This window comes from Megalops cyprinoides, chromosome 1 (genome assembly GCF_013368585.1).
Source record: "Megalops cyprinoides isolate fMegCyp1 chromosome 1, fMegCyp1.pri, whole genome shotgun sequence".
In the NCBI taxonomy this organism is placed as follows: Eukaryota; Metazoa; Chordata; class Actinopteri; order Elopiformes; family Megalopidae; genus Megalops; species Megalops cyprinoides.
Window position 1 is genome coordinate 47,459,390 of NC_050583.1, and position 14,113 is coordinate 47,473,502.

At 39.8% G+C, this 14,113-nt stretch overlaps 2 protein-coding genes across 3 annotated transcripts; both read left to right on the forward strand.

The window, feature by feature from the left end:
• The first annotated feature begins 31 nt into the window (after positions 1–31).
• LOC118774832 (zinc-binding protein A33-like) lies at positions 32–3,934 on the forward strand. Of its 2 annotated transcripts, XM_036524373.1 has the most exons (6): positions 32–436; positions 1,248–1,343; positions 1,985–2,215; positions 2,490–2,512; positions 2,592–2,710; positions 3,318–3,934. In XM_036524373.1, exons 1-6 carry the CDS (start codon positions 32–34, stop codon positions 3,872–3,874), a joined length of 1,431 nt encoding a protein of 476 aa, XP_036380266.1. In that variant the 3' UTR covers positions 3,875–3,934. The 2 variants fall into 2 exon arrangements, with proteins under 2 accessions (XP_036380266.1, XP_036380275.1); XM_036524382.1 differs by lacking the exon at positions 2,490–2,512 and having other exon boundaries at positions 2,599–2,710.
• Positions 3,935–5,392: 1,458 nt separating this feature from the next.
• LOC118788923 (zinc-binding protein A33-like) lies at positions 5,393–13,762 on the forward strand. Its single transcript, XM_036545176.1, has 7 exons — positions 5,393–5,800; positions 6,167–6,262; positions 6,655–6,885; positions 7,266–7,288; positions 7,366–7,484; positions 8,137–8,199; positions 13,260–13,762. Exons 1-7 carry the CDS (start codon positions 5,393–5,395, stop codon positions 13,760–13,762), a joined length of 1,443 nt encoding a protein of 480 aa, XP_036401069.1.
• Positions 13,763–14,113: the final 351 nt, after the last annotated feature.

Here is a 14,113-nt window from a genome sequence, read left to right on the forward strand (position 1 = left end):
TCCATTTGCAGGGTGTGACTGATTCTGGAAAATGGCAGCTAAAGCTTTGTCTCTGGATGATGACCTCTGCTGTCCTATATGTTTTGATATCTTCAAGGACCCTGTAGTCCTGAAATGCAGCCACAGCTTCTGTAGAGTCTGTCTGCAGCAGTTCTGGGAAGGGAAGAGCTCTCCGGAGTGTCCCACCTGCAGGAGGAAGTCCTCTATGGACAAGCCTCCTGCTAACCTGGCTTTAAAAAACATTGTGGAAACCTACTTAAAGCAGAAGATTGAAAAAGCTCCAGAGAAGAATGAAGATCTCTGCAGTCTCCATGGAGAGAGGCTTCTCTTCTTCTGTGAGGAGGACCAAGAGGCTGTCTGTGTCGTGTGTCAGACTTCAAAAAAACACAGAAACCACAAACTCTGTCCCGTGGAAGAGGCTGCACTGGACCTGAAGGTACTCCACTACTAATATCAGTGTTAAATTATGTGATATTCACAAAACATACAAATTAATATAAGTAAAGGTGGACATAGACAAAGAGTTATTATAGATAATTGTGTTCTGGGATGTAGGACAAAGACTAGAACTACAGTGAGGAAGAGCAGAAATCCACAGTGCAACAATAAAGACTGTTTTGCTGATAGAGTACTACAGCTTGAGTGAGTGAACACAGATCAATTTAGCAGTACGTTTTCTTTGACGTGATGGTGCTTCACTTTATGTATTCTTTGTTATGGTAATATATAGTGGCCAAAGTACAAATACTGAGGTACTGAACACAACAAATACCATGCAGTGGTGAGATAAGATTTTCTGAACATGCAAATAGATAAATCAAAAAGAGCCACAGAAAAACAGATCTTCCCAAAATCTTCCCAACTTCCAAGTCAAGACCTCTATGATGTACTACTAAATGCCTCTCATATTCTCTTCTGTTAAATCTGAAACTTGAGCTGCAATCCAGCAAAATAATGAAACGGTTTAAAATGATATTTTATACAGATGTTACTAAGAGTTGATCTGCTGGTTTGAACATCGAAAAAGAGAGAACTGAATCAGACATTCTTTTAACAGACACTCTCACTTACAACAAATGATTGCTGCAGCCTTTTTCAAATTAAATTGAAGACAATCAACAAATTATTTACCTGCAAATTTTTATGTTCTCTTAAATAAGTTACAATGGTTTATGCTAATTCACCAGTCAGTGTCTGTTCAATTACCTTGCCATTCTTTCAGTACTGAAGGTTTAATTTAATTGCAGGAAAAACTTAAGACTGCACTGAATCCTATTAAAGAAAAGCTGGAGAAGTTCACTGAAGTTAAACAAGAGTGTGAGAAAACTGCAGAACACATCAGGGTGAGTAGATCTGTTAACACACACACACAAAACCACTTGTCCAGAATCGTGGATACAATTCTGTGTGTGTTGTGTGCGTGGGATTGTTTGGAATTAATTAATTTGTTCTTATGATTGCTCCAGACCCCTCTTGCCACATACCCAATTACACACGTTTGAGAAAGACAGCATGTTTTTTTCCCTCTTTTTGCCTTTCCAATAAAGTTCCAATTTATATGTGAATAAAATGACATTTGACAGTTAAAATGCATAAACACGCGATTCAGTTAACAATAAAGAAATAAATTTCCCTATTAGGTAACTAATCAGTCGGCTCATAGTTAATTAATTTTATAACTGTGAATCCGTCTATACTGTCGGTGACAGTGTATGTGTTGAAAAAGTATTTGATTCTATGACTAGAGGCAAACACTTAACTCTGAGTTAACCATATTTACACCGGTTTTAGGGAAACAAACGTAAACCAGCTCACTGTTCGAATCTGAGACTAAAGAAATCCCACAGAAAGAAATAAGCATGTTTAATCAATCCAACGTGTTTTTGATTCGCACTTTTCCAAAGAACAAAATACGCTCGTTTCTATGAACATTTTAATGAATGAGTCCACATATTTCTATTTCATATTATGTTTTGAATTTCAGCGTCAGGCCCAGCACACAGAAAGGGAGATAAAGGCAGAGTTTGAGAGGCTCCACCAGTTCCTGCGAAATGAAGAGAAGGCCAGACTAGCTGCACTGAGGGAGGAAGAGGAGCAGAAGAGTCAAATGATGAAGGAGAAGATAGAAAACATCTCAAGACATGTATCCACCCTTTCAGACCAAATCACAACCATAGAAAGGGCCATGTACTATGAAGACATCTCTTTCTTAAAGGTAGGAGCTTGATTTAGATGCAGCGTTCTGTGTTTATACACTGAGTGATTCCAGTCATGTTGACATGTACAGTTTGTCACTGTGACACAGAGTATTACACATCTACTGTATAATCTACAGAGCTCCCAGGCTTCATCGTCACCACAGATCTGCTGTACCGCCTTTGAGCAGTCTTTCCTCTGTAATAGTAATGACACAGTACAGTAGCTACATTACAGCACATACATGTTATAAGATACATCTTATAAAACTGTTATCATTCTGTGTTTTTCAGACGTACATGGATGCCAAGAGAAGGTATGCAGACTCTTGCCTGTTTTCTTCTTGTCTATTTAAGTCACTTCACAGCATGAATGACTCCTGCTTGTCATTACAGAGCCCAGTGCACACTGCAGGATCCACAGCTGCTTTCAGGGGTGCTGATAGATGTGGCCAAACACCTGGGCAATCTAAAGTTCAGAGTCTGGGAGAAGATGCTGGGGATGGTGCAGTACAGTGAGTATCTGGGGGAGATGGGTGAAGAACAATGTGTTTATTGATTACACCTGTCAGGCAGGGTAACACGTCTGTGAGATTAACAGTGGTACATTCAAGCATTGCTATGAACTGTGCTGCCTCAGTCTCAGCTCAAAATCGTAAACAAAACTATAGAAACAAGCTGTGTTTGCAATTTTTTTCAATTGTTTAAACACTTTTCCTGAGACTCATAGATACAGACTCAGAATACATATTTATAAAACAGTATCATTGATGTGGCAAACATAAACATTTTCTAAAATACTCAAAATGGTTTAACACATCTTGCAAAAGCAGGTAAGTCCACCAAACGTGTCACATAAGCTCTCTTTGTCAGTGTGTAAAGAAAGGCACCCAAAATGGTATGTATCAGCACAAGTATGACACAGTCAAACCTGACTTCCTTTGCCTTATAACTTATTGATATCAGTGATCAAAGAGCTGCCATAATCATAATTATTTAAGAAAAATGGTTTTCAATTAACATTTAAATATTGACATTTGAATAATGAATTTCAAGAACACAGTGCATTTTACTTCTTTCTGTGTCTTTCTACATAAGTATGTTTCCCTTTGACCCATTCAGCTCCTGTGACTCTGGACCCCAACACCGCACACTCCTACCTCACTGTGTCTGATGATCTGACCAGTGTGAAACTCACTGATACTCCACAAAAGCTTCCAGACAACCCAGAGAGGTTTTACCTCTATGTGAGTGTGCTGGGCTCTGAGGGGTTTACCTCAGGAAAACACAGCTGGGAGGTGGAGGTGGGGAACAAACCTGTGCGGGATTTAGGGGTGGTGAAAGAGTCCGGCGTCAGGAATGGAGTGATTGTACGCGGCCCTCACACAGGATTCTGGGTTGTGACTCTGTGTAATGCCAGTTACGCCTGCACCTCAGACAACAAACGACTCAAACTGAAGAGGAAACCCCAGAGGATCAGAGTGCTGCTGGACTATGACAGAGGGAAGGTGTCCTTCTATGATACCAGCGACATGTCACACATCTACACTTTCAAAGACACGTTTACTGAGAGACTCTTCCCATATTTCAGTCCTGATGTTGACATTGATGGCAGGGACCCCGGAGCCCTGCAGATCTGCCCAGTGAATGTATCTGTAGTAATGACTGTCACATACTGAACTGCTGTAGTAACAAGAAGTGAAACATACATTGAAAGGGATATATCGGTGACATTAATGAAGCTGCATGCATTTTATGTAATTACAAACCACTAATGCAATTACATTTTAATAAAATAAGCATTTACTCTTGTGACATGGTTTTGGACAAAATATGGATTATATACAGACAGTGATCAATAATAAAGGAATTTAATCAAAAACTTTTCATTGTATGTGTTTTGCTTGAACACAGTGTATAACGAGGGTATGCCCCACCAGCCCATATTTAGGCATACTCATCTCTGCCATCCCAATTGCATAGTTGGTTATATGGCTACTTTAATGACATACGTAACCATAATCTTATATAACACTTATTATAATTCTTGCTCTTAAACGGTGAGTGGGATGCAGTGCCTTACTTAACAAACTGTGCAAACTGAAAATGCGTTCAAAACATTAATACAGCACCTCAAAATATTATTATATTATTAACGAGAGTTATTCCCAAAAATCATATTTGAATTCTCATGCCTGCAAGACATTTTATCCGGTATTGCTAAATTAAACGGAAATAAATTAATACTCGATGCCTGTAAAGTTTTAGCGTAATTACAGGTTGGCACAGGCAAGTTCCTGTTCGCCACGCAAGGGTGTGTTCTTCAGAATAATTTGTCTGTTAGAATTATAGGGGAATTTCAACCGATACTCACTGCATTCCAGAAGACTTTTCTCTGGTTTACAATTATACAATTTCATTGGAACTGAAAAATAACGTTCTTAACCAGTAAATACATTTATAAATAATGATTTTCCAGGACAGTGTTCAGTTTTTTACTGCCTGTAAAATGTAGATTTTACTATATTGTAAAATATTTTTAGAAAACATGACATTAAAAACAAAACATTTCAATAACAGAAGTATTTCTGAATGCATACACTAACGATTCATGCAGTCAACATCGTGTTATAACATTAACAACATCAAGTACAAAAAAATGTATGTACTTTTGTGTATGCTTGCAATTAATAAATGACATAAATGTTCCATATAATAAAATATTTCTGCAATCGCATTTTTATCATAAATTAACAAACTGGTTTGAGCTTACAGCAAACACTGACAGTGGCTACTGTTGTCTCCTCTTGAGACAGGAAACTTGGTTTTACCCTACCAATCACAGAATGACTCAGGAAGCCTTAAGCACAGATAGTTATGCCATCAGTGTTTGGTACATCAGGTAACTTTGGGGGGATTTTTTGAAGAAAAGAAAAGTTTGTCTCATGCAACAGCAAATGCTGTCGTTGCAGCAGCAGCAGGTTTTGGAATGACAGTCTGGCGTGCCCTCAATGTCTGAGCAATACATATTTGACTTTGTTCACTGCTATCAAAATGACTAATACACTATGATCAGCAGAGTTTCAGAAGCATAGTGGTGTGGTCTTTATGAAAAAGAGGGGATTGCCAAAAGTGAAAGAGAGTACAAATTATTCTAGTACTGTCTGAGAGGGGTAGGGTGTGACTGAGTTTGTAAAATGGAGGCTAAGGCGTTGTTCCTGGAAGAGGAATTGTTTTGTTCTGTGTGCTGTGACATCTTCAAGGACCCTGTAGTCCTGAAATGCAGCCACAGCTTCTGTGGAGTTTGTCTGCAGCAGTGCTGGAAAGGGAAGAGCTCTCGGAAGTGTCCCATCTGCAGGAAGGTGTCAATTCTAAAGAATCCTCCTGCTAACCTGGTTCTAAAAAACATTGCAGAGTCCTACTTAAAGCAGAAGACAGCGAGTGAAGCTGTTAAGAAGAGTGAAGATCGCTGCAGTCTTCATGGAGAGAAACTCCTGTTTTTCTGTGAAGATGATGAGGAGGTTGTCTGTGTTGCATGTCTGTCTTCAAAAAAGGACAGACACCACCGGCTCTGTCCTGTGGAAGAGGCAGCTCGTGATCTGAAGGTATTCTGTCTTAAGTATCTGAGCTGAATTGTGAAGTACACTGCAGTCTTAACATTGTGGTTTTAATTGTTAGAGTGAACTCAATACATTTAATTTTATATTCACAATATTCTTGTCATTCAAATATTTGGTTCAGTTTTGCAATTCAGGTTTGCATGAAAACAAAATTGTTCATTCTTACCTACGAGGAACATATCTTCACAAGCAGGATTAAACATGTCAGCACTAATACGGCAAAACCTCGTTGGACCAAGATCTTTCAAGATCTTTGGATTTAAAGTCTTTATTGTGTTATGCAGGCTGGTGTTGCACCACATTATCAGTGTGTTTCTGTCACAAAGTGTGAACCAATTCATCCAATTCCAGGAGAAACTCAAGACTTTGCTGAGTCATCTTACAGGGAAGCTGGAGAGAGTCACTGAGTTTAAAAAAGAGTGTGAAAAAACAGCAATATACATCAGGGTGAGTAACAAGGTTTAACTTCACAAACAAAACATATAGAAACATCATTTACCTTACTGTAGTCTTAATTGTATTATTTATGCCATCAGAGTTGGATATAATCATTATTACATTACATTACATTACATTAATCATATTCGGATAAAAAAAAAAAAAAAAAAACGGAATTGCATGAAAATACTGTAACATAGTTTCCCCAGCTCTGAGCAAACCTGATTTTTTGCAGCTAATCAGTCAGGTTCAGCTATGATTATTTAAATTATTATTTTATTATTCTCATATTATTTTTGATACTTGTAGTTGGAACATTGTCTAAAGTTGTACCAATATTCATACTCTAACTAGTCAGCACACCCCTAAATTATGCTTAATGTGGTGTTTTTGAATTGCAGAGTCAGTCCCAGCACACAGAGAGGCAGATAAAGGCAGAGTTTGAGAAGCTCCACCAGTTCCTGCGAGATGAAGAGGAGGCCAGACTAGCTGCACTGAGGGAGGAAGAGGAGCAGAAGAGTCAGATGATGAAGGAGAAGATAGAAAATATCACAAGACATATCCACACCCTTTCAGACCAAACTGAAGATATAGAGAAGGCCTTGAACACTGAGGAAATCTCCTTCTTGAAGGTAGGAGCTCGATTTTGCTGCAGTGTTCTGTGTTTATACACTGAGTGATTCCAGTCATGTTGACATGTACAGTTTGTCACTGTGACACAGAGTATTACACATCTACTGTATAGTTTACAGAGCTCTCAAGGTTCATCTTCACCACAGAGCTGCTGTACTGCCTTTGAGTTAGTTAAAACACAAAGACACATTACCTTTTGACATAGCTACTTATAAATATTACATGCATATAATAAAAATATCACGTATATACAAGCCATTTTCTTTTTGTCTCTGGCATTGCTAGGTTATTGACACAAGCACAGTGTACTGTGTCCCTTATTTTACTGACAACAGAGCAACTTCAGACTCATACAAATTCTGTTCTTACTCTCTTTCAGACTTACAAGAACACTAAAGAAAGGTATGTAGACTCTTAGCTGTTTCTGTCTGTCTGTTTTTTTTTTTTTTTGCATGAGTGACTTCTGCTTGTCATTACAGAGCCCAGTGCACACTGCAGGATCCACAGCTGCTTTCAGGGGCGCTGATAGATGTGGCCAAACACCTGGGCAATCTGAAGTTCAGAGTCTGGGAGAAGATGCTGGGGATGGTGCAGTACAGTGAGTACTGGGGGAGATGGGTTAAAAACAACATGTTTATAGAGCACACCTGTCAGGCAGGGTAATGTCTCTATGAGGATATTAGTAGTGGCACATTCCAGCTTTGCTAAGAAGACTTGCACCAAAGGTGTTAAATGTCACTGCAGTGTTGCATGGGAGAGTTCAGTTCCTGGCTGTTATAAGCAAGCTCTGCACCCCCTCTAACACACCCTGCTTCAGGGGTTAGAGCATAATACGATACTTGTGGTGAAGCTCTAAAGTTTAAGCTTTTAGCTCCTCCCCTCTTCTTCACAATGTATTTTTTTCCTTGGTTATGACAGTACAAATCATTTAAAATTCTGAATATCTGCCTAATTAAATTTCATTAAATTCATTGACGTGAGTCAGAGTATTATATATTGGTTATTTAATAACAGCATCTGATGGTATTGTGTCACTCCTATTAGAATTTTTTCAGTATTGTAAATCTCCCATCTTGGTCCTACAGTCCCTCTCACTTGGTAGTATACTATTTTAAGTTCACTGCAATCAAATCAAATCAAAATGTTTGGGGATTAAACTCCAATTAACCACATGCAGATTTAAAAGTGCAATAATCAGTGTTGTACGTTTTAGTTTTTGTTTCTAACTATTTTCCCTATTGATGCTTCAGCTCCTGTGACTCTGGACCCCAACACTGCAGCCCCCTGGCTCTCTCTGTCTGATGATCTGACCAGTGTGAGAATTGCTGGGGGTAAACAACAGCTTCCTGACAACCCAGAGAGGTTTGATACCTGTGGTTGTGTTTTGGGCTCTGAGGGGTTTACCTCAGGAAATCACAGCTGGGAGGTAGAAGTAGGGAACAAACCTCAGTGGGATATAGGAGTGACTAGAAAGTCCATCAACAGAAAGGGGAAGATTACTGTTATGACTGGTAAAGGATTATGGGTTATAATGCTGAGGAACGGTTATCAGTATACAGCAGCAGGAGTTAAAGCTCTCACCCTGAAGAGGAAACCCCAGAGGATCAGGGTGCAGTTGGACTATGACAGGGGGAAGGTGTCCTTCTATGACCCCACTGACATGTCACTCATCTACACTTTTAAAGACACATTTACTGAGAGACTCTTCCCATATTTCTGGCCTGGTGTAAATATAGATGGCAGTAATCCCGGAGCCCTGAAGATCTGCCCAGTGAAGGTGCCTGTAACAATGATCAGTCATCACTAGAATGAATTCAGAGTACATTGATGTATGTTTTCATTTTCTTTTTCATCTTGATCCTTGATGTCCTGTTGTCTACACCATAAATACATGTTATTACATGTTACATACCTTATTTTTAATTTTTGTAAATAAATACATTTAATTGTTGCAATTAAGACATTCACTACTATTCACCTGTGATAACTGTTTGAAACAAAGAGAAGCAGCACAGATTATATATTTGCATCTTAATGACACATAGGACCATGTTCTATGTCAGGAAAACATCTCTTTTCCTCTCTCTCTCTCTCTCTCTCTCTCTCTTCCCCTGTCTCTCTCCCATCTATTCATCATGGACCCTAAGATAAAAGTCCACTCCCAAGATAGGTAGGAAATCAACAATGAATAATCTTTCAAGTTATAAGTGTGGGAAATTCATTTACACAACATATATCCTTGACTGATACCTCCCTCACACTTTCGCATTGGTAATAGCCACGCTTTTAAAGTTGACAAAGCTGTGCTATTTCAAGACGAGATAAAATAAAAAAACAAAGAGTCTTTATTACTGAGGATGTAGAAATGTTGCTTCTGGCCTAGCAGGGTCATGCATCAGTCTGGCTCACTGATGCTTTAGAATTAGACACGGTACTGCCCTAACAGGGAATCCCCTGGAAAACATCTGAAACACACACCCTAACCACATATATTGGTTGTTTGGGGTATCTTAGCATTAAATGTTTCACCTCATAAAATAAAGTAGGTAAACTGGAATTGCTGTGAAATTAAAAAAAAAAATAGCTACTGTTTTTTTTCCAATGGTTTGTTCCATAACCTAGTTAAAACAGCCTTTTGAAAAATCCTCGGTATATAAAAAAGAAAATGTCTAACCTATCAAAATACGCAATGACGCAGGTCGTGCGCTGCGTGGGCATGATCAAATTTAACCGATGTTGCCGCTTGGAGAAGCTGGGGGCTATATTCTGCCTGCTTGCCAGGAGGAGGGAAAATTTTCGGGTTTCAGGTGACGAGAGGCGCAGCTCCAACTCTCTCCCAGTTTACTCCCGAAGCGCTGGCAAGACGCGGCGTAAAAGAGCTGCCCGTGCGCTCTGCGGACGGTGAGTTGGAAGCGACGCACACTTTCCCAGATTGTCTTTTAAATGCGTAAGTATTTACTTCGCAGACAGCGGCGAAAGCGAAACATCGGCCTGTTTGCTACATTTAAGTTCCAGCATTTCAAACGTTTTGCTTTTTTTTCAAATAACGCGAATAACGTATGTGGAACTTCCTTTTATCGCATGTTTCGGGTTTCACCGTCAGACGCAAGCTTGCTTCCTTGCTTGCAACATTTAGCACGCTTTGAAATGGTTTCTTTTAGATCACTTTCACGAGGCGCTGTAGAATTAATATGTTATTGAAAATCTGGCAGGTGAACTGTTATTACAGTGCACTGTACCCCATTTATGAAAAAATAATAATGTAAGAATCAACTGCATATAGTGATCAAAACATCGGGTCAGGATCATTGCAATACAAAATCTGATTAAATACTTTGCTTTCGGGAATATCTGCTTATTGGAATTATTTTTGTGTGGACACACATGTCATACTCAAACAAGTATAACGGTGCGTTCGAGGGGAGAGCTGTTAGGAGTTTTAAATTTTAACGTCAATCTGGCGTCATGCACTGAATAGGCCTACTATAGCTCTTGCCATGTAAAATATCTTGAGAAAGTGGTGCAGTTTGGCTATGGAATCTACGTTTTTGTATGGTTATACATTTGCAAGGAGAATGCTGTGTTTTAGCGTTAACTGTTAATTTATAATGTACATTAATACAAACATTAATTCTTAGTGTATAAATTCCTTCCGAACTGACCAATGTCACAACCAAAATGTTACACCTGTGTTCACCTCTGTGCCGTCTCGCATTACATGGACAAACAATGATAATGGTCCACAGCGCAGGTCCTCTGTTGAATCCACTGATCCGACGGTGCACAGACACGCCGTTGTCGGACTTTCCATACGTTGAAGACATTCCACGTCCACTTGCGCTTGCAGTAGATGCATTTGTGGCGTTCAAATACCAGAAATGTTTCTGACATCCCTCTTTAACGCCTGCGTTAGGGTCTTGTGTATGTGTTTGACACGGCCCTGAATGTCTCAGAAGTTAAGAGTGCAATAATTTTCGTTTATTTGTTTAATTCTCTGAATAGTAAGTCTTCCTTATATTACCCTGCCATTAGCATGTGTCTGTAAGTGCCGGTGTTTGTCTCATTTCAGGAGGGACTGAATGCAATGAATCCTATTAAAGAAACGCTGGAGAGACTCACAAAAATTAAAAAAGTGTGTGAGAAAACAGCAGAACACATCAGGGTGAGTAGATCAGTTAGTAACTTCACAAGACAACCATATAGAAACATTGTTCATATTTAATATTATGTTTATTGAACTGCAGAGCCAGGCTGAGCACACAGAGAGGCAGATAAAGGCAGAGTTTGAGAAGCTCCACCAGTTCTTGCGAGATGAAGAGGAGGCCAGACTAGCTGCACTGAGGGAGGAAGAGGAGCAGAAGAGTCAGATACTGAAGAATAAGATAGAAAACCTCACAAGACACGTCTCCACCCTTTCAGACAAAATCACAGCTATCGGGAAGGCCCTGGACTATGAAGATATCTTCTTCTTAGAGGTTGGAGTTTGATTTAGCTGCAGTGTTCTGCATTTATATAGTGATTGATTCCAGTCATGTTGACATGTACAGTTTGTCACTTATTATTTTGTATTTTTCAGACATTCAAGGATACCATACTAGGGTATGTAGACTCTCTTTTCTGTTTAAGTCACTTCAAACCCCACAGCATGAGTGACTCCTGCTTGTCATTACAGAGCTCAGTGCAAACTGCAGGATCCACAGCTGCTTTCAGGGGCGCTGATAGATGTGGCCAAACACCTGGGCAATCTGAAGTTCAGAGTCTGGGAGAAGATGCTGGGGATGGTGCAGTACAGTGAGTATCATTCTGTGGGAGACCATATGTTTATTGATTATGGCAGGGTGATATCTTTAGATTCATCTCAAGATTCATAGTATTGTATTCCAGCTTTACTAGAACTCTTTTAGCAATGACTAAATGTCACTGCAGTGTTGGTATGAGAGGTCATGCATGGGAGGGTTCCTTGTTCCAGTAAGCAAGCTCTGTACCCCTTCTAAAACACCCTGCTTCAGGGGTCAAGGTGCAATATGATGAAGTGAGTCTCAGGGGTTAAGCTTTTTGCTTTGTTCTTACTCACCCACTCACTGTGATAGTATGGGGGGATCCAATTCAGATAATTCCTTTGCGTCTGTATTCAAATTAAGGCGAGCGCATGTGTGTCATTTTCGTTACGTACCTGGACTTCACCACATAAAACAGCTGAGCTGGAATGAGAAATTACGTGCTGGATTTCCGTCAAGGTAGTCCCTGGAGTGGTGAGATGTAGTTGTTGTTTGGTTTTCTTTTTTTGTGCAAGGCTTGTTTTTTCCTTCTTGATTTGTAGTCGATCCATCTTTTTGATGTTGCGCTTGTTTTGAACTTGCCTTTATTGCTGTTTGGATTATTTATGGAGTTGTGATAAAGGAACAGTTAGTCTGGACACTGATGTTGCTTTGACATTTTTGACGGATAATTTAAATGTGTGTGTATTTTATATACACAACTACTGAACGATTGGGTGGGTGTGAATATGAATGATAACACCATTGCATGTCATACTTCAGAGCTGAAGTACGTGTAAGTTTTGTTTGCCGTTTGCTGTGCAAAAGGTGTCTAAAAGGGGATTACTTGTTGAACACATTAGGAGTTGAGTTTAACCTCATCTCATGATATGCTTGTGAATGATAACTCGGGATTTGTGTGGGGGTACGAGACATTGTTGCATCATTCTGATTGTTGCATCATTCAAGTCCAGTATATCACTCCAGTATGATACTCTGATGTCTTCAGTGTGTGAAGGGGATTGGGGAGGGAGTGGTTGGGACAGAGGGCTGAACTCTGCCACTCTCACTTTAATATTATAACAGGCATGCCACATGTAAAATCAAAGAAACATATATAACTATATATAACATATATAGCCTGCATTTGTGCATTTTGGCATTATTCAATGTCTTTGGTTGGATGTGAGCTTTTAATACAATGGTTTGAATATGTGCCAAAGCTAACAGTATCAGAATATTGATATTGATAGTTCTAAATTGATTGATTTTAAGATCACACACTTCAATATATGGGACTACACATACCATGTGCTGTTAAGTGCTATGCTGCTACAGCAACTGCCTGTATTGGGGTATTCTGTATAGTACATATCTTCCACCTACATCCTGCAGCTCCTGTAATGCTGTTAGAACATAAACTTGTACAATTTTGGGAGAAATGTAACTGGCGCCTTAATACATATCACTTTTATGTTTTGTGGTTTGCTATGCATTTACCTTTTAAGAGAACTTCTTTTCTACATTATAAATATTTTTCTTTATCCTTCAGCTCCTGTGATCCTAGACTCTAACACTGCAGCCCTGTGGCTCTGTCTGTCTGATGATCTGACCAGGGTTAGATATACAGCTACAACAGAGACAACTTCCTGACAACCCAGAGAGATTTGACCCCTACGTGAGTGTACTGGGCTCTGAGGGTTTTACCTCAGGAAAACACAGCTGGGAGGTGGAGGTGGGGAATAAATCTGAGTGGGATGTAGGAGTGGCTAAAGAGTCCATCAACAGGAAGGGGGGAATTACATGCAGCCCAGATGAAGGATTCTGGGTAATAAGGCTGAGGAAAGGTGAGGGGTACAAAGCCTACACCTCTCCACCAACGCATCTCACCCTGAAGAGGAAACCCCAGAGGATTAGAGTGCAGCTGGACTATGACAGGGGGGAGGTGTCCTTCTACGACCCCAGCAACATGTCACACATCTACACTTTCAAAGACACTTTTAATGAGAGAATATTTCCATACTTCTGTCCTTGGGATGATGAAGATGGCAGTAACCCTGGAGCCCTGCAGATCTGCCCAGTGAAGGTGTCTCTAATGGTGATGTCATCACTAGAATGAATTCATGTTACAATGCTGTACCATTTTCCCATCATCTTTTCAGCTTGAATGTTATCTTCGTTATTAGTACTGCTTCCATTTTTGCAATTCTAAGAAAGGTGTGTCTTGTACCATGTATCTGTGATATGTCACCTGTCAAGATGTGACAAACAGTGGCTTCACTATAATTTTGAGAAACAGTAAGAATTAAAATAAAAATATTATAAGTGTGCAATAGGAATGGTTGTGTAGTACTGGAAAGGGCTTTTTTTGGGCTGCTGTCAGCCCTTTTGGCTGTCTCCCAAAACCTGGGAGGCCTTAGGACCTGGGAGCAGAGTGGCCTCACAGGCAGGCACCAGCACAGCTGATGCT

Excerpts from the sequence above, each read along its gene's own strand:
- LOC118774832 (XM_036524373.1), top strand. The coding sequence starts at position 32 with ATGGCAGCTAAAGCTTTGTCTCTGGATGATGACCTCTGCTGTCCTATA. Across the intron at positions 437-1,247 it reads AGGCTGCACTGGACCTGAAG|GAAAAACTTAAGACTGCACT; the intron begins GTACTCCACTAC and ends ATTTAATTGCAG. Across the intron at positions 2,513-2,591 it reads TACATGGATGCCAAGAGAAG|AGCCCAGTGCACACTGCAGG; the intron begins GTATGCAGACTC and ends TTGTCATTACAG.
- LOC118788923 (XM_036545176.1), top strand. The coding sequence starts at position 5,393 with ATGGAGGCTAAGGCGTTGTTCCTGGAAGAGGAATTGTTTTGTTCTGTG. Across the intron at positions 6,263-6,654 it reads AAACAGCAATATACATCAGG|AGTCAGTCCCAGCACACAGA; the intron begins GTGAGTAACAAG and ends TTTGAATTGCAG. Across the intron at positions 7,289-7,365 it reads TACAAGAACACTAAAGAAAG|AGCCCAGTGCACACTGCAGG; the intron begins GTATGTAGACTC and ends TTGTCATTACAG.